Raw genomic sequence first — 25,712 nt, forward strand, 5'->3', positions numbered from 1 at the left:
GGTATTATTCTGCAAGTAACGAAGCGCTGACTGTTCTGCAAATGTCTTCTGCAGTCCTTCCTTGGTTTTCATGACACAACTGTGGAAAGACCTTGCCAAGTTAGGGAGTGCAGTAGCAGAATCTTGCAGCCTTGGCCTTAACTAGGAATCTGAGGCTGCCCAGGGAAAGTGAAAAGCTATGGAACTGCACTTCAGCAGAGAGCTTAAAGTTTTTCTGTTCCTGCAGAAGCCAATTTATTTTCTGGGTAGCGTTGCAGTGAGTGAAAGGTGCTGCCTGTCCTGTAGTCAGTGTAGGCCTGAAAGCTGGAAGTGGGAGTCAGTGATAGTAACAGATTGTGCTTCGACCTGATGCAGGATATGGCAAGTTGACTGCTTGGGCTGTAGCTCAGAGGTTGGCCAGTCCCTGTGCCTCGTGGTGTTTGTCTTGCTTGTAGTGCCTCCCTGGGGTATCCCAGGAAAGGGGTTCAGCATGTAGAAAATCAGACTGTTCCTCCTTAGCATTGTGAAGACATGGCTCATTAACCTGGGAAACTGGAATGGACATCCAAACACCCATCTCTCCTCATGGAATACAACCGTTTGATTACACCTAGTGATTATTCGTGGCTGAGACGCCTGTGCCTGGCATGGATGATGCTGCAAGAGCAGATTATTCTTTTGCTCCTGACTTCCTTCACTTGCCACGAGGAGATGAACAGGAGCCATCTTTAACTTGCCATGTCTTTGATTTCCCATTGAGGGGGTTTTATTAACATTGCTTCAGAGAAAAATAGGGGTGTCTCAACTTTATTTCAGCTTGTGCCCATTTAAATGTTGTGCACTGAAAGCTCAGTGCCAGAGGGTGAAGAAAATTCAAAATATGTTCTTCTGTGCTTTGGTTTAAATAGATGTTTCCATGTTTTCTTTTCTTTTCTTTATAGCTTCTTCAACAGCTGAAGCGATTAATATGTGACCTCTGCAGATTATATAACCTTCCTCAGCATCCAGATGTTGAAATGCTAGATCAGCCATTACCAGCCGGACAGGTAAATTCAAAAGCTGTGGGCAACGGAGGAGTTGTTTTTTCAACTCCAGGAAACAAGATGGTGGCAATGATTAAGCTTTGCGTAAGCCAGAACTGAGATACGAAGCGCTGTTGCTTTGTGGTGTCCTCAATCTGAATTTTGTTTGCGGAATCCAGTTAATAATGGTGTTACACCATTGCCTTTGGAGTTTCTGCGTGGTTGACAGGTGTGTATGCGAGAGCAGCGCTCTCAGTTTCATCCCCTCCTAAATCCTGTTCCAGCCGACCCCTCTGCGTTGCCTAGCGCTTCCCAAGGCTGCTCCTCTGCCGAAACGAGACGCGATTGAACACTCTTTGCTTTTTCCTTTTAAGAGGACGTGTCTTACAGCGTGCGCTTGGATCAGCTGCTGTTGATGTTTTCCTTCCTCTCCAGTCCCTTGCAGAGACATGGGATAGCAAGACCATATGCTGCTTTGGGTAGGGAGTAGCTGAGGTGCCTTGTTTGCTTTTCGTGCACTTGACAAAATGAAGAGTTGTGACGGGTTGTGAAATGTTCTGGTTCGCAGAATCGTGTCGTATTGTGCTGAAAACAGAACTGGCAACTGCCAGGAACTGTTCTTTTTTGTGTTTTTAATAAGATTATGATATCTTCTTTTGCTTATACGTGTTAAGATGACAGGGTTTCTAAAAATTCCTGTAGCGTGACAGATGGTTTTCCTGTGGTGACAGTGCTATGGCAATAACAAATAACTTGCTTAATGTTGGTCACGTGCCAGACTGTAATGCTATAGGTCTTTCTCTCAGCCCCCACGTAGCAGCCCAGCTGTAGGGCAACAGGCCTGTAATCTCGGAAGCCACTTGGTTCAAGAGCCTGACTTACGCTCCGAAACTCAAACGCAAACTCGTGGAAGGTTTCTTAGCCAGAAAGAGCAGATAATTCACGAGCTCAAGTACAGTGGCCTTAGTAAGTGAGACCAAAGATCCTTTCAGTCCCCGCTGTTGTCTCTGGCAGTAGCATTTCTCCTCTGCCAAAGGAAGAGCAAGCGGAGCACAAGTGTGTCAGAATGCTCCTGAGTGTTTCTGCAGCTCAGGCGTCCTGAAATGGAAAACTGTGAAAAGCAAACTCAGTGTATTGTTCTAGTCTTTTATCAAATAACCAAAGAACAATGGCTCTATGATGACTGCAGTTGTTGCATAGCAGTTCTAGGCAGTGAGACAAAAATCCATTAAGTTTTAAAGGTCTGAAGTTTGTGTGGGTTTTTTCTTTTTAGAGCCTGAGCACATGTATGGATTCTGGTTGGAGGCATGATGTGATTTCATGGTTAAGAGATCATGAGTTATGACCTGCCTGACTTACTCCATTTGTCACTGTCTTAGAATAGGATAACCTTATCTGAATCTGAACTTTCCACTTAAAACTTAACGTGAAATTAATTGTGACGTTCTGTTTATCTTTGCTTCATGCAAAAATCTCTTCACTGTCATTCTTCAAGAAAGCATCTTTCATGTTAAACTTTAGTCCTTTGCAGGTATTGATAAAGCATAACTTTGGTCTGTACTCTTTCTCTGTGGTAATGGTAGGCTTCCTGGCTTTGAAAGAAAGGAACATATGCAGAACTTATGCAGAAACCTCCCTGTTCTATTGCAGAATGGAACAACAGAAGAAGTTACGTCAGAGGAGGAAGAAGAAGAAGATATGGGTGAAGTATGTGTCTACGTGAGAGAGTTGTCCTGATCTAGTAGGATTCTGGCATTTTGCTCTGCAGTTGCTGGCTTAAAAATTAGGCCTGCTGTAAAATTTATCATCCCTGGAGTTCAACAGCAAGGCTCACTGCAAATTCAGATATTCCTCTTAGTGTCAGCTTTCACTTGAACCACCAAAGCCAGCAAACCTTTCTTCTTAAGCCTACATCTCAGCTGGGAGATACTTAGATACGGAGAACTGGGTATCTGTGCTTTAGTCAAATGATATGTAATTGTGTGTGCCAAATCAGTAAATTTGGTTGTTAACTCTGATACAGTTGTAAGCACCTCCCAGCTTGAAGCAGACTGGCTAAGAGTAAATCAGTTTGGTGATTCGTGAAGCAGGTGAGTTAGTTCTTAACTGTAGTACACTGAAGGAGATGGAAGGACACCCAAACCAGACACGGTAAGCTTTGAGTGGTGTATGTCACTGTCTGGCAACATGTGGCTCCTTTCCATGAGCTTTTTACTGTGTGAGAACTTAGGAAAGCTTGCTTTGTAACCTGCTACAGATAGCCACTGTTCTGACTCCTTCAGACTTAGACTTCAGCGAAGGAGGTGTGTAGTAGGAATAAACAACTCATTCTCTGAGTTGGAAGGTCTTCCTTGAGAAAAGACTTTGATGGTGTCCATGTTCTGGAATTAATTCGAAGCAGGCTCTCTTACACTCTGTTTAGCCCTGTCCAGACCATGTTGTGTGGAGCCAGAGTTTTTGTAGAGGTAGTTTGTATGCTCCCATATCCTGCTGCCACAAGGCTCTTGTTGCTTGGAGACTTGTAAGTAGCCTTTTGCACTCTTTTCAGGTTACTTCAGACACAAAAGAATTGTCATGTCTGTCATTTAAAGGTGCCAGGTGGCACTGAGTGTGGCACTGATACCTTCAACTTATAATCTAGTCCAATTTCTGAATTGAAAAGCAGCTTACTGTTTGTAAGGCTGTATCATCATTTTGAGAAGCATGAATCTTTCAAAGAATGCTCAGGCCAAAATCTGTTAGGATTGGAGGGAACAGTGCTGTCCAAGGCACTGGATAGGTGGTGCTTCTTGCTGCATAGACATCCTTGAGTTTGCATTTCCAGCCAGGTTTTCCTGCCATGCGAACAGATGGTGTGTAAAGAGTAGCCACAGGTGTGATGGAACACCACATATTGGAGTGTATCTGATAGCTGTCTACTCAGAGAGTGCTGACGTGGCTGCTGTGGTGCTTCCTTTTCTATCTCAAGGTGTTTACACCCTTCCCCTCCTCTCCACAATAGCACTGGAATCCCCTAAGAGGCAGCTGTCCAGCTCAGAGCACTCCCCTGCAGCAGGGCAACCCCATCTCTGAATACAGCCTGGAAGGTTGTTCAGTGGCTTAGTCTAGAACCCAGAACAGAAATGTTGGCTCCTGTGATCAGGATTCTTGACCACATAACTTTGTCATATGCTAATGCTGCATCTCATCTCCAGCTGAAATGTTCACTTGAATAAAGTACATGTCGCTTTCTAATATTTATCTTTCTTGAAGGGTTGCTGTAGCCCTGCCAGGTATGTTAATCAGTGTTTGCCAGAAGTGTAATATAGGATTCTAATTGAAAAAAGAGCCTGTTTTTAGCAACATCTTGGAGATGCCCTAACTGCCTGGTTTTGGATTCTTGAGCCCTGTTCCAAATGCCTTGACTTCCTGTTTTGTACTTCCCATAATGGGCTAATTCACTAGGAGCTCAGCTTCTCGCAAAGGTTTTACTGTGCTTGTTTCTGTGACCAGAAACATATTGTCAAGGCTCCCTGCACTTTCAGTGAGTGCTGTTGGCTGAGAACAAAGTTAGGGCAAAACAGCAGTGGCATCCAGCAATCACTAATGCACAGTGCTATGCAGTATGAGTCTGTATCCCTGAATGCCCTCAGAGGGGGCTTTGTTGAACAAAGAGCGTATTAAAGTTATTTACGGTGAATTTTTTCTGTGTTGTAGGACATTGAAGATCTGGATCACTATGATATGAAGGAGGAGGAACCAGTTGATGGGAAGAAATCTGAGGATGAAGGCATTGAAAAAGAGAACCTTGCTATCTTAGAAAAAATCAGAAAAAATCAAAGGCAAGATCACTTAAATGTGAGTTAATCATTTCTGGTTTTTCTTTGCAATATTTCTGCCTTTAGAGGAGAATGGGTTTTTTGCAGACAAAGCTTGTTGCTATGCACCTAGGCATAAATTAACTTGTAGCTGACTTGCATATATAGGACAAGTGTGTCAAGTTAGGGTACCTAAATAGCTCTTTTTGGAGAAGTTTGAACAGGCAGGTTAAAATTTCAAGGTCATTTAGTAAATCAACTCATCTTTCATCAAAATCTTTGGAGCAGGAAGTTAGTTGTCAGCTGTGTCCCACAGAAGCACAAAAACTACTTCAAAGCACTTTACATTCAGCCTGGGAGAACACTATCATCATGTCTTTAGTCAAACTGTGAGGGGGTATTCTTGACATTTGGGATGAAGAAGCATTTTTTAGCTTTTCAGTAGAGTCAAGTCTTACAGGTGAATCCAGGTTTCACACTTGTGAACAGCTTGTTGTCCCTCTGTCTCTTGCTTACTGCCTTTGTTGCAAGCAGTAGTTGTCCTTGCCAGAGCAGCAGAAAGCACCTAGGTTGTCAGAATGAATTCTGTGCTGAAGTCACAAGTAAAGCTGTGCCTAAAGCCGCATTAGAAGCTGTTGGTGACCTGACATACTCAGTAAACCCAGGAATTTTGTGCATGAGTTTGTTTTTCAGTGGTGCCTCTGCTGCTTGGGAATGATTGAAGGGCTGTGTTTTGGTTATGTTATTTTTCCAGAGGTAAAGTGAGGGGCCTTCAGCAGCTCTGCATCCTTACTGGTTTTCTGAGTGACTCTGCCAGCAGGCTGCTGTGAAAAAACCCTGTTTGCTCTCAGGAGGCTTAGAAATATTCTGTCACAAGTGCCATGTTCCAGAGAAGCTTCTACTCCTTAAAGGTGCATGTAGGAGGGAGCGATGATGTCATACAAACTTAATTTTATTTACCCTGTCTTCCAAAGGTATCAAAGCTTTTGTTTCACAGAGGCTTAAAGTGTATAATGCCTGCAATTCAGTACTTGTGTTCATGACCAATTTCAAAGTTAGGGGTTCTAAAATTTTCCTAAGTCACCCATACAGAAAGAACGTCCTTAAGTTGGTGCCCTCCACTGTGTGAGCTCCTAAGCTTTTACACACCGTTTGGCAAGTCAGCAGACAAATAGATCATGGCCAGGCACAAGATATGCTTCTTCTCATTAACTAACAGTCAAGGATGTGAGCCCTATTTTGGTCCAGAGGGAAGGCCTGTTATTGTTTAGCAAAGGAATAAGATTTGGGGTTGATGTGTAGGGAGCACGTGGGTTTTTGCCCAAGTGAACCAGCTTTGTTCTAGTTCTTGTACTTGGTCAATTTTCCAGTAAATAACTTCTAAAAAGTCTAAAGTGCACATTAGACAGCAGAGAATTGCTGCTGTTGGCACCTCAGTTTGTATGAGAATTGTGTACGTTCAACGCACTCAGCGCTGGCCATGCCAGTCACTCCCAGTATTGGATGGTTAATTTTAGGGAAAAGGCTCTGTTAGTTATTTAACACCAATAATGCATGGCAAGAAACAGTGAAGGTTCAGCTAAGTATCTAGTTTAGCCAAAAAACCTTTTTCCTTTTGGTTAGTGACACTAACACAGGAAAGATTCAGTTTGTAGCCATCTCTTGTGCAAAGGAAATAAACCAGAAATGCTTCTTTCAGAGGCCAGTGTCCAGAATACCAGGAGACCCGTGTTCTGCTGAAATAGGCAGCATGAGGTAGCTGGCTAGAGGAGACTGCTCTTTGATTTGTGAGTTCCATAGTTACCTGTCGGGTGTATGGTAACGATCACCCCTTGAAAACAAAAAAACCCCAAGCAAACAAACAAAAACTCCAATCCCAAACCTGATGAGTGTATTGGTGTTTAAAAGCAGGTAGACATAAGGTGCCAAATGCTTTTGCTGTATAGGCAAGTCTGGTTTTGGACTTGACTAACCAGAAACACAGCAGTCACTGGATTTGTTTAATTGTTTAGGCTTTGAGAAGATGCCTGTGAGGTTCTCTGTATTTCTGTGTTTATAACTCAGACCCAATGGTAAAGACTCCTTAATTGTTAAATAAAATAACTCCTCTTGCAGCTGTAGAGGTGTGCTCTGCATCACCATCCTATACACATTTGGTAGGACTGAAAAAAGGCTTTTGTAGTGTCAGCATTGTTTCTTGGTGTGAAAAGCTGCAGATTTGCTTTTGCTATCTGTTCTTTCCAATTTGGCAAATATTGCTTTTCCTTTTGCTTTTTCTTTCCACATCTAGTGTGGAGCTGGAGTGAACGCTGCTGGTTTTTTGTTTGACAACAGCAGATTCAACTTACATAATAGCTGCTTCTCATGCCAAGACACTCTCGCTGATGCTGGTGCATAAACAAGGTCAGCTGAGTGCAGGGAACAGGGTATTCAGATGCTGCTGAGGAACTGTGGTATTTTTGTGGGTCACCAGAAATAGCTGTGCTGCTGAAATAATTTCTCAAAGGACTTGTCAGGGTTTACTCTTAAGCACTTGGGAATACAGCTGCACTACTGACCCGGGAAAGAGCTAACCCAGTGGCACCTAAATACCCCATTGTGCTGCCGAGAGATGCGACTTGAACAGAACACAAACTTGCTCCAAGAACTTTGCTCAGTTGTTAGCATAAAGCAACGTTTCAGTCTGTACAGCCCTTTGCTGTGGGCTTTCTGAAAGGACAGCCTGAGTTTCACAAAGGTAAATGTAGTGACTGAGCATAGTCTGGCTTTCACAGGGTTCTTTTGGTTTCCTTTGTTTCCTCAGCAGAGGAAAGTGAAACAAAGCTGGGCTGTTGACACACTTGCTGTTAGAAGAGGGAATGTGATGTCTCGTGTGGGGCTTTGACTAGTGTCCAGTACAACCAGAACACTTCTCAGTTTCTTTACAAGTTCACTGGCCCAAATCCACGGGTCATCCTGTCCCCCTTGGGCTGAAATGCAGGTGGAAGGTGTGGGTCACGGTAAAGGTTTTTCTGCAGGGAAGGAGTGCCTGCAGTCCTGTTTTCATGTACTCTTAACAGATGTTTTTCTGCTGCTAAAGACTTTTGTCATAGGACTTGTTAGGGGGCTTCTGTGGTTTATAGAAATTAAGAATACATAGAGTATCCACTCATTCCAGAAACTAGTCCTCTTCCTTGGCAGTAACCCCCGAGCCCTATTCTTGTCCGCATCAGGAAATAAATTTGGCTTGTGGTACAGTGTGTAACTTGGAGCAAGAATTAATCCTCCTCTTAATGTTGTAATAACTTTAAAGAACCAGTTGCTTACTGGGAATAAAAAATGGTCTTTGAACTGGAATAATTAACTTCAAATATTTAACAACTTGCTGCTGCTTGCTTTTCAGAGGTCTCTCCCCACGTAGTCATTTTCAAGATTAATGCTGCTCTTATTTAGATAATGCTATTAGCTTTTCCATTTCCTACTGAGGAGTTTGTGCACTTCCCTTCAGAAGTCTGAAATGTCTTCGCTTTCATCTTCAGATTTTCTGAAGTCGAAGGTGTCACTTCCATTTTCAGTCTCATCCTGAAGCAGGAATCTACTTTAACTTCCAGGAATGAATGTACTTCTGCACAAATACTGAGGAAGTTTGGTGACAGAAGAGCAAACCTGTATTCTTCAGCTCTTTCTGTGTCACTTCAGATTTTATTTTGTTATCTTGGAAGAGCTTCCCTTTTCTGTGTTTTGCATTAGCAGGGAACTGTTGGCTTTGTGGCTGGATTATCTGCAAGGTACTGCACGTGAGGGGACTTACTGATTCAATGCGTGATGGTATTTTTCTGGTCAGACAGGAAACAGGCAATTTGGTCTTTGGATTTATCACTGCACTGAACTGCACCTCCTGCTCCAGATAACTCACTTGAGGAGCCAACTGTGGTGTGTTTTGAGGGGTGAAAGGGGAGCAGAGAATGTCTGAAGGAGAAAAGCTAAGACTGCAAAACATCTCTCTGGAGACTTGGTGCAGCAGACGGCGAGGGCAGTGGCACGTGCTGGACAGATTCCTGCCAGTTAGCTGTGCTCTGCTGGCTTGTGAATGCAGGAGTGTTGTGAGCTCCAAAATCCAGGTTTTGGGAAATCAGCTCTATCCAGGGCCTTGGCAGTGCGGAGAGGCTCTGGGAACAGCCTGCACACCAGTATGGTGAAAAGCAATCAGCACACTTTATTCAAGCCAGTAGCTTCTTATATACCTCTGAGGGTTACATAGCTAGGGGTCAGAATGGGGAGGGAAAAGGCCATCTGCACCTATCAGGTCTTTATCACCACAGTGGAATTTCGAAGTACCATGAGATCCTGTTACAGGTTCTCATTCCCAGGCTTTTCAGCCCCTTGTTAGTGAATTCTTAAGGCTGTTTTTGCAAGCCCGAGTAGCTGTGGCCTTGATCAGCTAGCCAGGCTCCCACACAGAAGCTCTTTCTGAACTGGTTTTCTTAGAAGATACCTGTTCTATCAAGTATTTTACAGAAATCTATATGTTTATGGTAAAACACAAAGGATAGAAACACTTCTGAAATGCCTGTACTCACTTGGACCAAAGTTTCATGTTTCTGACAGTGGCATAAGCATGTCCTTAGGGGAAGAGTGTAAGAACAGGACAAGCTTGTGGTGATGCATCTCAGGAATAGTTTCCCTGCCCAACATTCCCTGTTTTGGTTCTGGGAATTCCTTTGTTGTTTGCAACTCAGCAAATGGCACGCTGTCCCTATGAATGTTTGCCTCCTGTAGTGGGGATTGCTCCAGCTTACCTGCTTGCTGGTCTGGAGGAACACAAGTACGCTGGTACGGAGGCGGATGAGACACTGGGCCTGTGTGATTACTTAATAGGAAAAGTCACTTGAGGCTTGTCTGGCACCAGCCCCAGAGGGTGAATTCCTGGCAGATCCCACAAGGGACCAGTTATTTGTCCAGTCGCCACTGTAAGTCTTGATCTGACAACTGGAGAAATGGTAGCTTTATCTCCCTGGAGTGGGAAGTCCCTCCTTTTCAAGAAGGATGCTCAGATAGTTACATACAAATTAAGTCTGCAATTATAACTTGTCTATCATTACAATTTACCTGTAGTGAGCTATTGAAAGGTAAAGTTGTTAACTTTTGTGATTTAAGGCAGTGATGCTTGGCTGCAGGTGTAGCAGTTGATCCCCGAAAGTTTCCTCTTCGGCTTCCTCCGAGGGACGTTTGGAGCATGTAAAGGAAGCTCCTGTGCTAACCTTCCTAGGTTAAGCTTGCAAGCCTCTTTCTCTTGGTCACAGGTTGCTGGTTTGCAGCCTGTCGATTCTTTGGAGTACTGAGTCTAACTATATTTATTACTGCTGAGTAAAATGCTGGCAGCCACACCAGAAACTCAGGGGTAAAAAGGTGTTAAAATGCTGTTCTAGGCAAAGACTACTGAGACTAGTTTACACATACTAAAATTAACCTTTGTTTAAATACCACTTCAGTTTATAAGCAGTTATAATAGCACTCAGGTGTATGTGGGCATGTTAAGGTTTGTTTTTTAAATGACTGTAATACAGAAGATACCTTTGCATATGAAAATTTAAGTGAGTTTCCAAGATCGTGCAGAGAAATCAGTAGCTTAATTTGATGGGAAAAAAGATGCAGTGAGGAAACTAGTTTTCCACAGGATGTCTTTGAGAATCAAAGTTGGTTTTAAATTGCCTGGTTTTAGAGGTTGCTATTCTGTGAAAAATATAAGGCAATTCCTTCTTCCAGTGAGCAGTACAGCAGATGAGTCAAGGATATTGACCTGTACAGAAGAAAGCCAAAATCTCAACACTTCCTGGCAAGTTTTTCCTCTGGACTCAACAGATTCATGAGTCTCAACCTTAACACTCACAGCAGAGGTCTGAAAAAACACAGCACTTCTGTGGTGGTGAACACTGTCTTGTGTTAACTGATTAAGTGTCAGGCTTCATCTTCCAGCTGATCTGTGAGCAGTGGCTCTGAGTAGTCGCTATCTGCAAATAGTGTATGCAAACAATCAGGTTTTCTTCTGTACAACTTCGTTTGCCTGATGTTAAAGGAAGAGCAATCCCTGCTTTCTTTGACACTGCTCTTACAGACAGGGCTTCAGTAAAGTGAGGGGTGACTTGTCTGGAGCTGTGTCTTTATGTAGCTTTTGTTTAATCAGAGGAGAAGAGTTCCCTTTTATTTGCATGTTTAATTCATTCTTCATACCGGTCCGTTAAGAAAAACTAGTGGAAGTTCAGTAATCTGTGTAATTAAATCCAGAGGAATATGCAAATGAATAGCCTAAAAGAACAGTCTACAGGCTAGTGTGGAGCTACACGTGTTATATGATGCTACTGAACAGAGAAGACCAAGGAGTATGTGGAGGCTTTAGCATCAAGTAGCTACTACTGATACATAATCCTTATTAAGAAATAATTCGAGTCTATGATTAAGACCTTGAAGAATATATAATATCACTATTGACTTCAGGCATTAGCCAATGGTCATAGCTGCTTCAGATTCCTCCAGGAACACTTCTGTCCAAAAAGGATCTGTTTGTAGACGTCCATAGTGTCTGAAAGGGGAACTGAAGACAAATTGCTTTCAGCTTTTAGATGGAGTAGAAAAACAGACCCATAAACTAAACAGTACTTCATGTAAATAGGCTGAACTGACCTTTATTTGAGGTGGGAGCTATTTTTGCCTTTGGTGGTGGGGTATTTTAGTCCCCCCTGCCCCAGAAAGCACGTTTATGAGCCACACATGTTAGTCTGTATTTCAGTGGGGGTGTCTGAAGTCTGAGAGGCAGCAGAGGACTGTGGGTCTCATGGAGTAACCTACCTTTGGGAAACAGACTGCTCATGAAAGCCAGTTTCACAGGGATGGGGTTCAGGGCCATAGCAACCTTACATCACGTGGGGCATTCATCCTTCCCTGTATTTTAAATCTTTTACCTCTCTGTCTTCTAAAAATCTTGAGTGTAAAATGGGATTTGATGTGGAGTATATAAGCAGGGTAATTCTGTAGCATCTGAGGTTTAGTATCAAAATCTTTCCTCCTAGCTGTGGCATTGAACTGGGGAGAGAAATCTGGGTAGCTTTGGTGATGAAGTTGTTCTAAATAGGCACTCTCATTTTAGAAGGGGAAGAAGTTCTGTCCTCACTGTACAGCTCAGAAAATTGAGGCAAATGTTAATACCAAGGTCACAGAGCTGTCAGCATCGAGGATGTGTGTGGAATACATCCAGTGCAGCCACTGTTGATCCAAAGAGACATCAGCTATTTGGTAACTGGTGGCTTTTAGAGACAGTCTTACTTTATATGCATGTCACTCAAAGGGCTCTCTTTTTTTCTTTTTTTCTTCTTTTAGCACCATGTCTCAGGCTGCAATACCAGGTTCAGAAATCGGATGCTAATTTTTCAGTCCCTTTGAGATGCTGAGTAATACAGAACTGAGGTCTAAAAGAATAACAGAGATTTCTGCCCTGGTTGCACAAACCACAAGAACTATGACAAATCAGAACAAAACATTTGGGATTTTAAGGTTTACTTACTACCTTAGTCTTCCTCTGTGTAGGTGGTGTTTTTCATTGTACTGCAAGTAATAGTGCTGCTTGTGTTCTGCGCCGTGTGAATACGTAGTTGGGGCTCACTTGATCCAGAAGCTGGTGTCCTGTAGCAGAGAGCTCCCAACTCCTCCTTTTTTTTTCATAACCAAATAGAAGTATACTCTGAGAAAAGAGCAAAACCTTATGTACAGAAGCTTGTTCTTAGGATTAGTCTTACTCCTTCTTCCATTTCATAAGGGCATAAGGTACAAGGAAATGTTTCCCTATGTAGAAATGTACTGTGGATGTATCTTGGAAATTCAAATGGCAAAGAGATTCATCTTCTTTACAGAAAAATGTTGGTTGTTCCTTGGTTATAAGTTTGTATCACCTATACCATGTAGTAGTATATATTAATGTGCTGCTTTAGAAGGACTGTCTTGTTTCTGTTGAGTAGCTTTTGCTCACTAGAACATTCAACTGTTCAGAAACCTCCTAATACCTTCTAGTTAGTGTAACTTTGCAATGGAAATAAAGCTGTTTAATGTAAATATTACTTTTTACTTATTTGGAGTTTTTTTTGTTTGTTTCAGGGTGCAGTCTCTGGGTCAGTTCAGGCTTCAGATCGACTTATGAAAGAACTCAGGGATATATATAGATCACAGAGTTATAAAACAGGTAAAATACTTCAGGTTTCCCTTCTTAAAATACACTTTGAAAGAATTCTCTTGGCAAATAATTCCTGCTAATCCTGTGTTTTGTTGTCATGTGTATGTATACAAGTGTGTGTGTATGTATGTGTACACATATATAAAAAAATAATATATAGTTAAGTTCTATATAATCATATATACAGTAGTGTATTTGTGGAGAAAAAGGAAGTTGGGATACATACCCTCTAAGATGTTCTTCCTTTTTGTTATGCCAAGCTTCATACAAGATTAGTGTCACTGTGAGAATGCTCTTGGGGTGGATGCCTACCAGACCCGACTCAAGATTACTCCTGTGGCACTTGTTCAGGTTTCAGAACTACCTGAAACGGGGCTCTCCAGGACTATAGGGCAAAAGCTTCAACTACTACCAGCAGGCAGTATTGTTCCCACAAATATCCTTGCTGTAGAGGGAGTTCTGTCCAACAGCAGAAGGTTTTGTTATTACGTAGGATTTAACCTTAATTATGCTGCTGTTACTTTTATTTTGCAACTGGTATTAATCTGCCCCTGACCTCTGTGGTTCCTTGGAATGAGGATACTAATGGTGATAGAGAACTAGCCCCTTCTAGAAATTGCTTGAGTAGCAAACACTGGTTGGCTGTTCTGTCTGCTCCATGCAGGGACTGTATCTAAAACCGAGCTCAGCAAAGGAATCAGGTACTGATTTCCCTGTGTCTTACCACATAAGAAGTAGAAACTCTAAAATTCAGGTGAGTTGTGTTCCTCTAGGCCTGCCAAGCAGACAGCTCCATCGCTGCGGCCCGGTGTGAGAACCTGGGGCAGGCCTGGCTGGGAGCAGGAGGAAGCCTGATTAACAAGTCAGTCGAGGCCTCAATCCTCTGTCCTTTACTTTCCTGAACTTCTCCCCTAGTTTATTTCTAGTGGGCTTAAATCTCACTTAGTGGCTGTGGTGTTTTGATTCTTGTGTAAGAGGACAGTGTTGAAGACAAAATAGGGTCCTGCCTTAATTTGCCATGTTCACCTTTTAGGTAAATAGATTCAGGTGCTGAAGTACTGTGGACAGTGGTAAAATGTCTGACGTACAAATTTGATTTAGGTACCTAGTGCTGGTCTAGTGTAGCCTACCTGTAGGCTTTATTGCCACTGAGGGCTTGCCAGCATGCCCTAGTCACCATCTATGTGGTAAAAAAGGGATTGGTGGGTCTCAGGAAGAGCCCAGGAATAGATCTGTATTACTTCATGAGGGGTGATTTGCTGCTGGTGTGCCATCTGCAGTGTCTGACTTGGGTTTTGGTTAGAACACATATCAAATGTACCCAAGTGTTAATATGGTGCAGTGCTCAGTCACACAGTGTCACTGCTGGAGGCACAACCAGGAGCCCCCATAATAGGTGTAGTTTGAGGTGAGGATTTGGGCTGCTTACTGATGCCCTTTCTTGGCTTTAGATGGATAACAAGTCTTACTTGACTGTGAAAGACTGAACTCCTGGTGTAGGGAACGAGGAAAAGTGAACCTTGGTAGGCTGCAGAGACAGTTGAAATGCTGAAGAGCAAATGCTGGAACTTCGTGTCAGCTTACAGCTGGGGACTGTGTGACAAGATGACAACTGGATGCCTTGTGTTGATCTCCAAAACCTGTTAATGGAGTGGAGTCGAGTGGAGGTTGACACTAAAACTGCTGCCCATCCTGCTTTGAAGGCCTGTCCTACTGATATATTTATTAAATTTTGCCAGTAAACTATGCTGTTTGTTACAAAACTTAGCTAGAGTCCTTTCTCATGGTATCATGTGGTCCTAAGATGTGAGTGAGTTTAAGTATCAGTTCCTCTCTTTTGCACTAATCTCCTGCTTTTGCAGTTTTGCTCCATCTCTTGCTGTTAAATAACTGTTGCCATGTAAGCAGTGGCGTGGGAGATAATTGACTTCTTTTTCCTAATGTGATCTCTGTTATAAATACTTGCTCCATGGTCCCTTTTTTTTCCCCCCTTAATTTAATTTCTTAACACACAAAGGGGGAACCATGGTGAAACTTCAAGGTTCTAGTAACTGTTGCAAGGTTATTAAACGCTGTTTTCATTTTGTGTAATATGAGCCAGAAAACTGAAGGCTGCTTCAAAGTGGCCCAAGAATCACTTTATTTAGTATTTAGTGGGGTTACATGTTTTTGAGATTGATGACAGGACAACACTGGGAGTTTGGAAGTGAATAATACTTGTAGTAATACTCCTTTATTTTTTTTATTTTTCTGTTAATCTGTGTTATAAACAGGCATCTTTAAAAAATACTGCCAGGACTTCACTTAGGTTTGTATATTCAAAGTAGAACAGAAGCTCCTTTAGCAATTGAAATACTACCATTGGAGTTCAAGTACAAGATGACTACGAGCTTGCTATCAACAGGAAAGTTGCTTCTTTACCTGGAGAATCTAGGTAAAGAACTGCCCTAAAACCAAACAGAAACCCATTTTCTCAGGTGGTAACAGAAGAAAAAACCATTCCAGTAAGCAATCATGTTCTGCTGTAAATGAGACAGAGTTCTGTTTTGATAATGGGAATCATAAGTCCTCCAGACTAAGGTGCTCTCATGCCCATGTACAAAGTTGGGAGATTTGGTTAGCTCATGTGAGAGACTTCACAAAGGTCTTAATGTAATTTAGTGGGTGGAGGAAGAAAAATTTGGGGATATGAAGTAAAGTCTTCATATCTTTGTTGGCTGTCTTGTTCATATATAGTGACTTCCACTTACTGCTTTATCCAAAGACTTTGAGATTTGCTTGCAGTTGTAGCAAGTTGCTCTAATACATTGCCTCTTGGAAGGGCTTGTTTTTCTTCTTACCTTTTTGTCTGTTTATTTTTGCTTTGTGGCTCTGTGTGCTCGCTTTTTTCATCACCTCTATGCATGGCATCTTGGAGGAATAAAGCAAAAACCTTCTTGTGTTTCAGTGAGGGGAACCTACCTTGATTCTCTTCCCTAATTTAAAGACCTCTTAGGAACTGGCACCAATCATATGGATGCTTCTTCACAGTAGCTGGCTCTTCTTTTCTTCTTACTACCTAAATAAAGAAAAAAGCATATGAGCTGGCTCCAGATAGCACCTCTTGACTACTAAAAAAAAGCCACAAACAAAATCCCCTTCAGTTTTCAATAGTGTTGTTAAGAAGCTTCTGTATCAATACAGGGAGCAGCCCCAATGCTGCTCCTGTTCACAAGGACATGCAGATACTCTTCAGCTCAAAATCTGGGAGCTTTAAAGGTTAAGTAGCCTGTGTCTCTGAAGAACCCTTCTACAACTTCTGGTTTAGGTATGCTGCAGCTCTAGGACCAGCACAAGTTACTCCTTTAGGGAAGCTAGCAAAGCATGTGGACCTTGGTAACCCACGGAGCTGAAGGCCTGGTACATAATTCTGGGTAAGGGCAGTGGAAGGAACACAGAACAGGGCTGGAGGCTTAGTGAACATAAAACCTAATGGAAGGCCTCTTGTGATCTTGCATTATTTAGGATATTGTCAGAATCTGTACTGGAACTTGTTCTGCAGCAAGTATTTTATACTCCTGCTAGGTGCCAGAGCTGTGATACTGAGAGGAAGCTTCTAGTCTGCATTCCCTTTTGGATGTAGGTGGGAGAAAACATTCTGGATGTAACAGTGGAATAAATTAATCATTAATGGGAGTTGCCTGTGAGCAGAGTTCTGAATGTCATCTCTCTTTGTTGTTACATCAGAGCAGTACAAATTGAAATTCGTATGCTTTGTGACTTCCACTTAGAGTAAGGGCAACTCAGAAAATAGTGTCCTTGGATCTGGAAATTGGAAAAAGGCCTTAATAGCTCCTTCTGCTCATCCTTGAACAGCAAAGTGTGGTGTGTCTGAACCAGCTGCCGATCAAAAAGGACATTGAGGGCACAGTGACTAAGGTTTCAGACCTACTTTGTTGTCCTAGACTTAAAGTTTGAAATCATCATCTTGGCTGCAGTACCCACTTGCCTGTGGCGCTGTGGTAAGGAGAAACAAGCATGGGTCCTTTACCTTTTACTGAGTTTTGGAATGCTGTAGAAATGAAGGTGACTGGACAGCTGTCAGTGCCATCTCTACTTGTAGAAGTTGCAACCACAAGATATTGTGTTCTAGAAGAGTAAAGCTCAGAAATGAATGCTGTAATTCTTTGGAGAGAATGTGGTGACAGCAGTTTATTGGTCATATAGCCTTCAGAAGTCCTAGGCAGATTCATGATTTGCATATGCTTTCCAAATAATTATGTCAGCAGCAGATATGCTGTTAAATATTAGCCCAAGTGATGAGTTTAATCCAAGTTGTTGCATGGATAGCCTGTGGGGGAAGAGGTTAGACTTTTGAACATCACTGATAGCGTTTTCTAACTGGTGTGTGCTGGTTAAAGATTTCTTGCCTTTTCCTGGGCTGCTTGTGAACTCCTGTGGAGGGGCAGCTTGTGTACACAGGAAAATGGCAGCAACCCTTTCGTCCTTCCCTTGGAGTGAAACACTGAACTGTTGTTTAACACCCTTGGAACAAACGGACCCACTGAAAATCACTGCTGGCTTCCAGAGACAGCCATGCTTTTGGATGGTGTCTCTGGACAGTCTTTGTCAGCTGTTGGGAATGTGCCTTGCCCAGTGCAGCATCTTCTCTTTAGGGGTTTCTATTCCATGTGCTGTCCAGTGTCCTGTCCTGGTCTGCCAGTGAGAACCTGTGAACATAACGCTGTGTACTCATCCTGCCTGTCAAGTGGTTTAAACACGTGTTGGGCATGTACTGGGGATAAAAAACACTGAGGAGTAAGCAAGCTGTGGAAAGTCTGAAAGGGAACCGGGAGGAGGAAGATGATGAGGTGTCAAAAACATTTTGATTCACATGGAACTTTTTTTTCTTGATTCAAAAGAACTTTTTTTTCCTTGTACTTACTGGGAAATGCTTCTGCAGTCGGAGGAAGGATGGGCCTCAGTATCTCAGCATGGTAGCTGCTGTTTACACCTACTGACTGTGTGTGTGCTTAAAAGCAGAAATGTTTTTGTTAAACGTTACCTTGTTAAACTTTTAGTGTGTAATTAACTCTCATCTAATATTTCTACAGGGATATATTCAGTGGAACTGGTAAATGACAGCTTGTATGAATGGCACGTTAAGCTTCTGAAGTAAGTTATTAAAGCCTGTTTTTTCATGTTCTGAAGAACATGTTTTATTACTGCTGCAGAGATTCTTATTTCTGGTAAATAAGAATCTTTAGCCAGAGCACATAAAGCAGTGTGTGGTGGCTACAATTCTGGCATACAGAAAGGCTTATGGAGACTGAGCTGGCAAAAAGCCCCAAACCCTCTGCACAGCTAACACAGGTTGCATTGCTGTAACTTCCATCAATGTTCAATTCTCTTTCCAAAGCTACTCCAAAATACCCATCTCTAATGAGGAATTTTTTTGTCTAGGGTTTTGGTCTGGGTGGCTTAAGAGCAGTTGAGGGGGTAAATGTCAGCAAGGCGAGAGCCCATTTGCCAAAGGAACGGCGGTGTTACTAGAAGTAGTAACTCTGAACTGGCCTTGCCTGAGTGAGCTGGGAATGATAGGTTTCTGAGTGTTGGGAGCTTTTCTTCTGCAACAGCTTCCAGTTGGTAGGATGAGGACAAACTACCCATGGGGTTCTGAAATGAGATCTCATCAATTTGTGGTTTCACCTGTGGCACAGGATGGGATTTAACAGCCCATGGCTTTGTTCGGCACCTGCATTTGGCTCGCTGCGAGTGTGCTTTGACTAGACTCTTTGGAAAGCTGCTGGGGTGTCAGAGCCTGGGTGGGATTAACCACTGGCAGCTCACAACAAACAATTGTCGCAGTTCTGCTGAGCAGAAGCTGTTGGCTTTAGGACTTTTGCTGATGCAGGTGACTTCAGCAGCAGGTTCGGAACTGTGTTCCCGTATTCCCTAAAGGATTCACTAACTGTACTAGAAATTGGGTCACTACAGTCTTCCTGTTAGAATTGTTTTGATTTGGGTTTGGTTTTTTTTTCTGTGGTTCTGTATGACATTTCCAGTGAACTGAAGAGAATGAGACTTGCTGTTTTCAAATGAAGAAATTACTTTCTGCTAACTATGTTCAAACAGTGGCCTGGGAAGCATAGGGCCTTGCAGCAAGCTTGCACGCTGCTCCTGTGGCAAAGTGTGTTTACTCTCTAAAGGAAGCATAGAACTTTGTACAGTTCACTTTGATTTGTAGTTTGTAAACCATAAACACCTAAAGGAGCTCTTTAAGAGTAATTGCTGTTTACGGGCAGTGGGAATACTAACTTCATCCAAGGTCTTCCTCTTGTGTTTCTTTTATAGGGTCGATCCCGATAGCCCGCTGCATAGTGATCTTCAGGTCTTAAAAGAAAAAGAAGGTGTAGAATACATTTTACTCAACTTCTCTTTTAAGGTATGTGACTATGGGAAGAAACACTGGGGTAAAGTGTGTTGCTCACAGTAGAAAGTGACTGAGATGAACCTCAGCTCTTCCTTGGGTAAAGATGGAAGTGTAGCCTTAAAAAGAAAAAAAAAAAAGGAAAAAAGAGTCAATTTTACTACTTTAAGTGTGGTGCTAAAGCTTCCCAAGAGGATTGCTTTGTAGCCAGTACTGTGGAAAAGTGTCTTTTACAGAACTGAACAATATCGCTGTTTTAAATGGCATTTGCCACATCAGGCTACTGAAATACTTCCAGGCGAGGCAAACACTGTCACGGAACGGTCCTTAACCTGTTTTTTGTTGTGCTTTCCAGGATAACTTCCCTTTTGATCCTCCCTTCGTGCGAGTGGTATCTCCTGTGCTCACAGGAGGGTAGGTTTGAGTTTCCTTACAGATACTTTACTTTCTGGTAAAAACGTTACGACTCGATGTTGGTTGTCTGGGCTTGAGGGAACGCTGTGAGACTTCCATGTAGCCTTCCAGCCCTTTCCCCTAAAGCTGTGCATGACCTGCTGGAGCCCGTGAGATTGGTGAAAAGCTCCCAGGGTGATACAGAGGCTGGCTTCTTGAGCTTTATGAACTAATAGTAAGCAAAGAGCTGGGCACGATTCCCCTTTGAACAGTTAGCTTGTGTCTAGCTATAAATGACTCTGCGCCTGCCGTAAGGGTAAGCAAGCATCACTGCTATTTCTCCCGTTCTTCAGGATAGTAGGGGGCTTTCAGTTGGTGCTTTGATCCCTATGTTGCCTTAAACTTGCTGTACAGTCTTAGCTGGCTCCCTTTTGCTGGCAAGGCTGCCATAAAGCTTTTGTCTCAAAGCTCTTTAAATGCTGAGCCGAAACTACTAAATCTAATCAATGCCACACTTCAAAAGTCATGTAAACCATGTTTGAAGTGCTGTCTGTGGCACAGAAACTTGTATCTCTCTGTGGGGAGAACATAAAAGCTTTAGAAGGTGAATTTAATGTATCTCCTGCTGACAGGAAATTATACCTTCATATTTGAAAACACAGCCTGTGATAGCTGGTGCTATGACTTGATTTTATTTGCTACACATCCTTTATTTTTTTGCATTTGAGAAATGATTTGTGCAGCTAAAGAGTGACCATGAGGGTTGCTGCTACCAAGAAAGTAACCCAGCAGTGCCAGGCACCAGAAAACTCCCTTGGATTCTGGTTTAGTTGGACTTGGACTTCTTTGTAGAATGAAAGGAGGAATGGCCCGGGAGGTTTGGATCCCTGTGATCGTTGCCCTGTGAATGTCATGCAGGTCTATGTTGTTTAAGCATCCCAATCCCAGGGGGGCACTATTTCTAGTCCCTTGGTCCAGGTTTTGGGCTGACCAGGCATGCCGACTGCTGCGCCCCGGTCAGCACGATGCTTGATGACGTGTTAGTGAAATGAGGAAGTGGTTTGCAGGAAAAAAGAGCCCAGCTCTTTGCTTGCTATCTCATTTGTCTACATCTTTAATTTATAGGTGTTCCTACCTTGGTTGGAATTGTCAGAGTTCTTTACAGAAGTGATTTTGTCAGGTTCTTTTACAAGCTGCACGTCAGTGCTCCATAGACACAGTGTAGACGTAAAAGGGAACCTTCCTTTTTCCGTGGGTGGTGTACAGTTGGACAAGCAGCTGTACATTGCCCAGTTAAAGCTCATTTCAGAGTTTAGGTGAACAAAGTATTTAACAAGCTAGTCTGCAAGAGCCTTGAGTGCTGTGAAGTTTCATCTGTTTACCATCTGCTGATGTCCAATATATTCTCTTTCATGTTTGTTTCTAGGTATGTCCTAGGAGGAGGTGCGTTATGCATGGAACTTCTTACTAAACAGGTGAACGCAGACTCTGTTCTCTGGCTAATAAACATGCTTTAAAATACTGACAAATAGGTATTTCCCCTGAATTGAAGAATCCCTGTGTGGAATAAATTACACACTCCAAAGGGAACCCAGTGGAATAGACCTCAGTTCCATGAGTTTTGCCTTGCTGATCTTGTGTGAAATCTTTTCTGCCTTGGATGGCTTACAGGAGGTCTGAGGAAGAGGCAAGAAGGGAGAGCACATCAACTTTTGAATTCTCTAAATTTCTGTGAGGAAGCTGGTGTGAGGAGTGAGTTCTGAGGAGCGAGACACATTTGCTTTTCCAGAAGCCTCTGCTACTGCGCAAAGTCAGCTCTGGAGAAGTGAGGAATGCAGAAGAGAGTAGGCATAGGCGTGACTCCTGTGCAGAGACAGAGAGATTGGTTTTTCTCTTCCAAATAAGTAAATTAACAAAGTAACTATTTCCAGGCTCTGTCAGAGCCTGCTGTGAACCCTGGAAGGTAAAGCAATGCCAGAGAGAAGCTGTTAACTTTGTCACAGGAGCAGAGTTGTCATAGCTCCCTGCACGGCGTCATCCGGCAGCGGTCTCTTCCGCTGCTTGCAACAAGGAGTTGCAATTTCTGTTGTGACATTGCTGGAAATGTCTTAAGTGCTGTCATGATGGAGCTGCTCTTGTTTTCTGCCTTGCTGTATTTTGGAAACGTGCAATCCAGCCTTTACACTTCTCCTACAGGTTCGTAGTACTAATACTGTATGTGACTTCCCAGAGGTTCTCTGGAAAAGTAAAGATTAACAGCAAACAAGTCATTAAAACTAAAACTGGGGTGCAGCAGAAAAGCCATATCCCGAAGCGCGCGTTCCAAAATAGGCTGGCAAGGGGAGCACAAGCAGCAAGTACACGTTACAAAGAACGGTCTCCTTCTCCTCCAGGGCTGGAGCAGTGCCTATTCAATAGAATCAGTCATCATGCAGATCAATGCCACTTTAGTCAAAGGAAAAGCCAGAGTACAGTTTGGAGCCAATAAGGTAAACGCGCTGTGTGTATCAGTTACACAAACTGCTGTTAGGCTTCCGTTGCTTTGCTGACTCGTACAGAAGATGCTTTTGTGACAGAGCTGCCACTGCAAATGTATTTGCCTTTTGCTTTATCTTGATGTCTGGTGCATGTGTGAGTGTTTAATTGGCAGTTAACTGAGTTCGTTAAGGAATGGTGAATGCCTGAGCAGGAGAAAAACCTTGGGTTGGGCAGGGTGTGGAAGTAGTTGGACCTGTACTGTCTGTATTGGCAAGGGTGGGAGGGAAGGAGGGATCGGAACTGGAGGTCAGGAGGATTTGGAAGTTGTGGCTCTGAGAAGGGCCGTGGGTGACAGCCAGGATCCATACCAGAACTTTCCCTCCTGGTGCTGGACTAGACACCTGCGGAGTTGCACGAGAGGGTGAAAAATGACACCATGCCAGTGCCTCTGACCGAGCCATTCTGCTTCAGCTGAAATCACAGTTCAGTTCAAGCGCTGCTGCTGGTAACAGGCCATGACTTAAAAGACTTTGAAGTGCTAAACACTGTTTTCAAAGGATGTTTCAATATTTAAGTCAGTGAAACTGTCGCTTGGACACCAGTTTGTCAGTACCAACTGTAGGATCGTGACCTCGGGTAAGGGGTTCTAACTAGGGAGAGACAGCTTCGGTGGGGATTGCCCAAAGCCCCCTGTTCCAGTTGCACGCACTCTTGACTTACTGCAGGCTCTAGAAGGGCCTTACCAGCAGCAGAGGCATGCAAATTGCCATCTGTACATGGATGGAGGAGAAATGAGAAAAATAAGGGTCTTGCAAACCTCATACTTGAAAATGGGAAATGTGGCAGCACTGGGTATGGGTTTGCTTTGTGAGCTCACGGTGGAGTTCTGTTAAAGCTAGGTGCAGGGTTTTCATGTTGTGTTTTTCTCGTTTCAGAATCAATATAATCTAGCAAGAGCACAGCAGTCCTATAAGTCACTAGTACAAATACATGAGAAAAATGGTATGTATGTCCTTGTGACTTTGTTCTCACCTGCACAGCAACCTGGGGTTTGGTATTTGCCCACAGGAAAACTTGAAGTGCCAATGTCTTCTCTTGGCTTGGGAAGACCATAAAGGGTTTTTCCTTTTACTCATCTTTCCCTAGGAAGACAATAGAACTTGAAGTAATTTGACTAACAACTGCTACTACTTCCACAGCTTCCATGAATGTTCCCCGTCTTCCTACTGTGGTTCCAATCCTCCTTCTGTGGGTTGATCTTGTAACTTTATTGTCACTGTGGGTGCCCAAGTGTGGTATTTGTTGGTGAGGGCTCTGCTGTGAGTCTGCCCCTTCTGCTGAAAAGCTTTGGTTGTGTGGTGAGACTGTAGCGGTGCCTTCCCTACCCCTGGGAGGAAGATCAAAGAGCACAACTTGAAAATTCTTCCCATTTTGCAGTATTTTGATCCTACTGAGTCTTTCACCTTTTTTAGTCTGGTACCGAAGGCAGCCTGGCTGGCTGGTAACTGGTGGCTTTGTGCTAGCCTTGACTGTGGTGATAGCTGCTGCATCCAGAGCTGCACACACAGCATTCGCAGCATCTCTTGCTGCTGCAAAAGGTGTCTGTAACTTGTAGCTGCTGCCTGTTCTCTGGGACTACCTGGATAGGCCCTGTGCTCACTGTACAGAAATGCAGGCTTTGGGTTTTGGGGGGTTTGGTTTTTTTTTACAGTAATGGCTGGGAGAATTCAGGTTGGAGATCTGGAGGTGGCTAGAAAAGCCTCTGCATGCTTGGTCAGGTACGATTCAACTGCTGAACATGCCAAATCCCATCAGGAGACAAGTTATTCAACTGACATTTCTGAGCCTGTTCCTACAGCAAGATTGGAGAAGCAGGATGAAGTGTTCAAGTGCTCGTGTGTGCCTTGTTCTTTGGTACGCAGAATGGGATTTATATATATATAAAAATGTATCCCAGTGTGGCCGTGTTGGTGTTGTCTGTGCATTAAGCAGCTTGAAGACATGGAGGTTTCACCTGTCTTCCATCTGGGATTGTTACAGCCACATGCTTTATCTTCTGCAGCAGGCTGCTAGCGCGTAGGGTGCTGAGTCTCACCGAGCTGGCCTACTTTAAGAGCCGGATTAGGAAGGAGTCAGATGAGGCTTCCATCTCCCCAGGTGCAGAGTGAAGTGCTGAGATGGTCTGGACACAGCGGTGTTGGTGCCTAACGCGTCTCTCTGTTCTCTGTAGGCTGGTACACTCCTCCGAAAGAAGATGGCTAATATTGAGGACTGTTGTATACCTGGACCAATGTCAACAAACCAAGCTCTTTTTTATGTTTTCCAACACACAGACTCAAGCTATGAGTGCCCCTATAACAGCCGTACTGAAGACTTTTAGCTATTAGATAAGTTAGTGGATAATCTGTCAACTGACACGTAAAGTATAAGTTGCAGCATTACCATTCCGCTCTTCTTAGGTATCTGGACTGAGCAGTTTGGGCCTTGACCGTGTTTGTTCTTATGGATTCAGCGTGTGTGGGCCACGCCTCCCCTTCTCCCTCTTTGATTTGGCAGCATCAGCTCCCTACGGCAGCTCTCCAGCCGGGAAACATCAGTGGGTAGGAGCGGGCAAGTTGTTCGCACACCTTGGTGTCTTTCTTACCTTTCGCAGACTGCGGGCCGCAGAGACTTGCGTTGTATCGTTTCATTTAAAGCCAAGAAGTTTAATACCTTGTTTAATACTGTCTTAGGAACTGTCAGGTCTTGCAAATCATGGTAGGGGGTTGTTTTTGGGGTTTTTTTTTTTGGTTTTTTTTTTTTTTTGCTGGTCTAAAATGACGGCGTTTGTAGTATTTCCAGATTAATGATCTAGGAAAACCACCTGTATGTTAAGTCATTAAACATTTTTCATGGCTGTATGAGAATATGAACTGTTTCTTGGAGAGAAAAAAAAAACAAAAAAAGCCGCTTTTTGTTTAGATTACTCCTTTGTTTTGGTTTGGTTTTTGGTTGGTTGGTTGGTTGGTTTTTTGGAGCAGAGCCAGAGGCTGTGCCAATAGAACCTTGTACCTAGTCACTTCCACTGGGGCATCGGACCTTGCTGGGCTGTGCCTGCTGCGCGTTGGCTCGAGCTCCTTCACCAGAAGAGCCGCAGTACGAAGCTTGAAGTTATTTAAATTACTAAAAGAAAAAACACAAACCCTTTGTAGGTGTTCCCTTTTGTTAACGGGTTGTTGCAATCATTTGTAAACTAATGAACTGAGACCGTGATTGGCACAAATCGAGGTGATGAACGGCCTTGAATGAATTATTATTTTTTTTTTATATATATCTATTAAAAAAAAGAGGAAAAAAAAAAAAGCTGCAATAAAGTACAAAAACTCGCCCTGCGCTTCAGAGATTTCAGCGACGCCGCCGTGCGGGGGTGGTGCGAGCGGGACCCGCGCTGCTCG

At 43.2% G+C, this 25,712-nt stretch overlaps 1 protein-coding gene across 2 annotated transcripts in view; it reads left to right on the forward strand.

The window, feature by feature from the left end:
• Window positions 1-25,645, forward strand: part of UBE2Q2 (ubiquitin conjugating enzyme E2 Q2) — a 48,596-nt gene extending 22,951 nt beyond the window's left edge. The window contains exons 3-13 of one of the 2 annotated variants that reach the window (XM_084268011.1): window positions 921-1,025; window positions 2,652-2,708; window positions 4,698-4,838; window positions 12,923-13,007; window positions 18,092-18,152; window positions 19,332-19,422; window positions 19,763-19,821; window positions 21,227-21,275; window positions 22,194-22,289; window positions 23,214-23,280; window positions 24,509-25,645. In XM_084268011.1, the coding sequence (XP_084124137.1) occupies window positions 921-1,025; window positions 2,652-2,708; window positions 4,698-4,838; window positions 12,923-13,007; window positions 18,092-18,152; window positions 19,332-19,422; window positions 19,763-19,821; window positions 21,227-21,275; window positions 22,194-22,289; window positions 23,214-23,280; window positions 24,509-24,540 (843 nt within the window). In that variant the 3' untranslated portion in view covers window positions 24,541-25,645. Of the gene's footprint in view, window positions 1-920; window positions 1,026-2,651; window positions 2,709-4,697; window positions 4,839-12,922; window positions 13,008-18,091; window positions 18,153-19,331; window positions 19,423-19,762; window positions 19,822-21,226; window positions 21,276-21,471; window positions 21,500-22,193; window positions 22,290-23,213; window positions 23,281-24,508 lie in introns of those variants that run through there. The other variant, XM_084268012.1, reaches the window with a different exon arrangement.
• The last annotated feature ends 67 nt before the right edge of the window (window positions 25,646-25,712 follow it).

The sequence above is a fragment of the Gallinula chloropus genome (assembly GCF_964237585.1).
Source record: "Gallinula chloropus genome assembly, chromosome: 9".
Lineage (NCBI taxonomy): Eukaryota > Metazoa > Chordata > Aves > Gruiformes > Rallidae > Gallinula > Gallinula chloropus.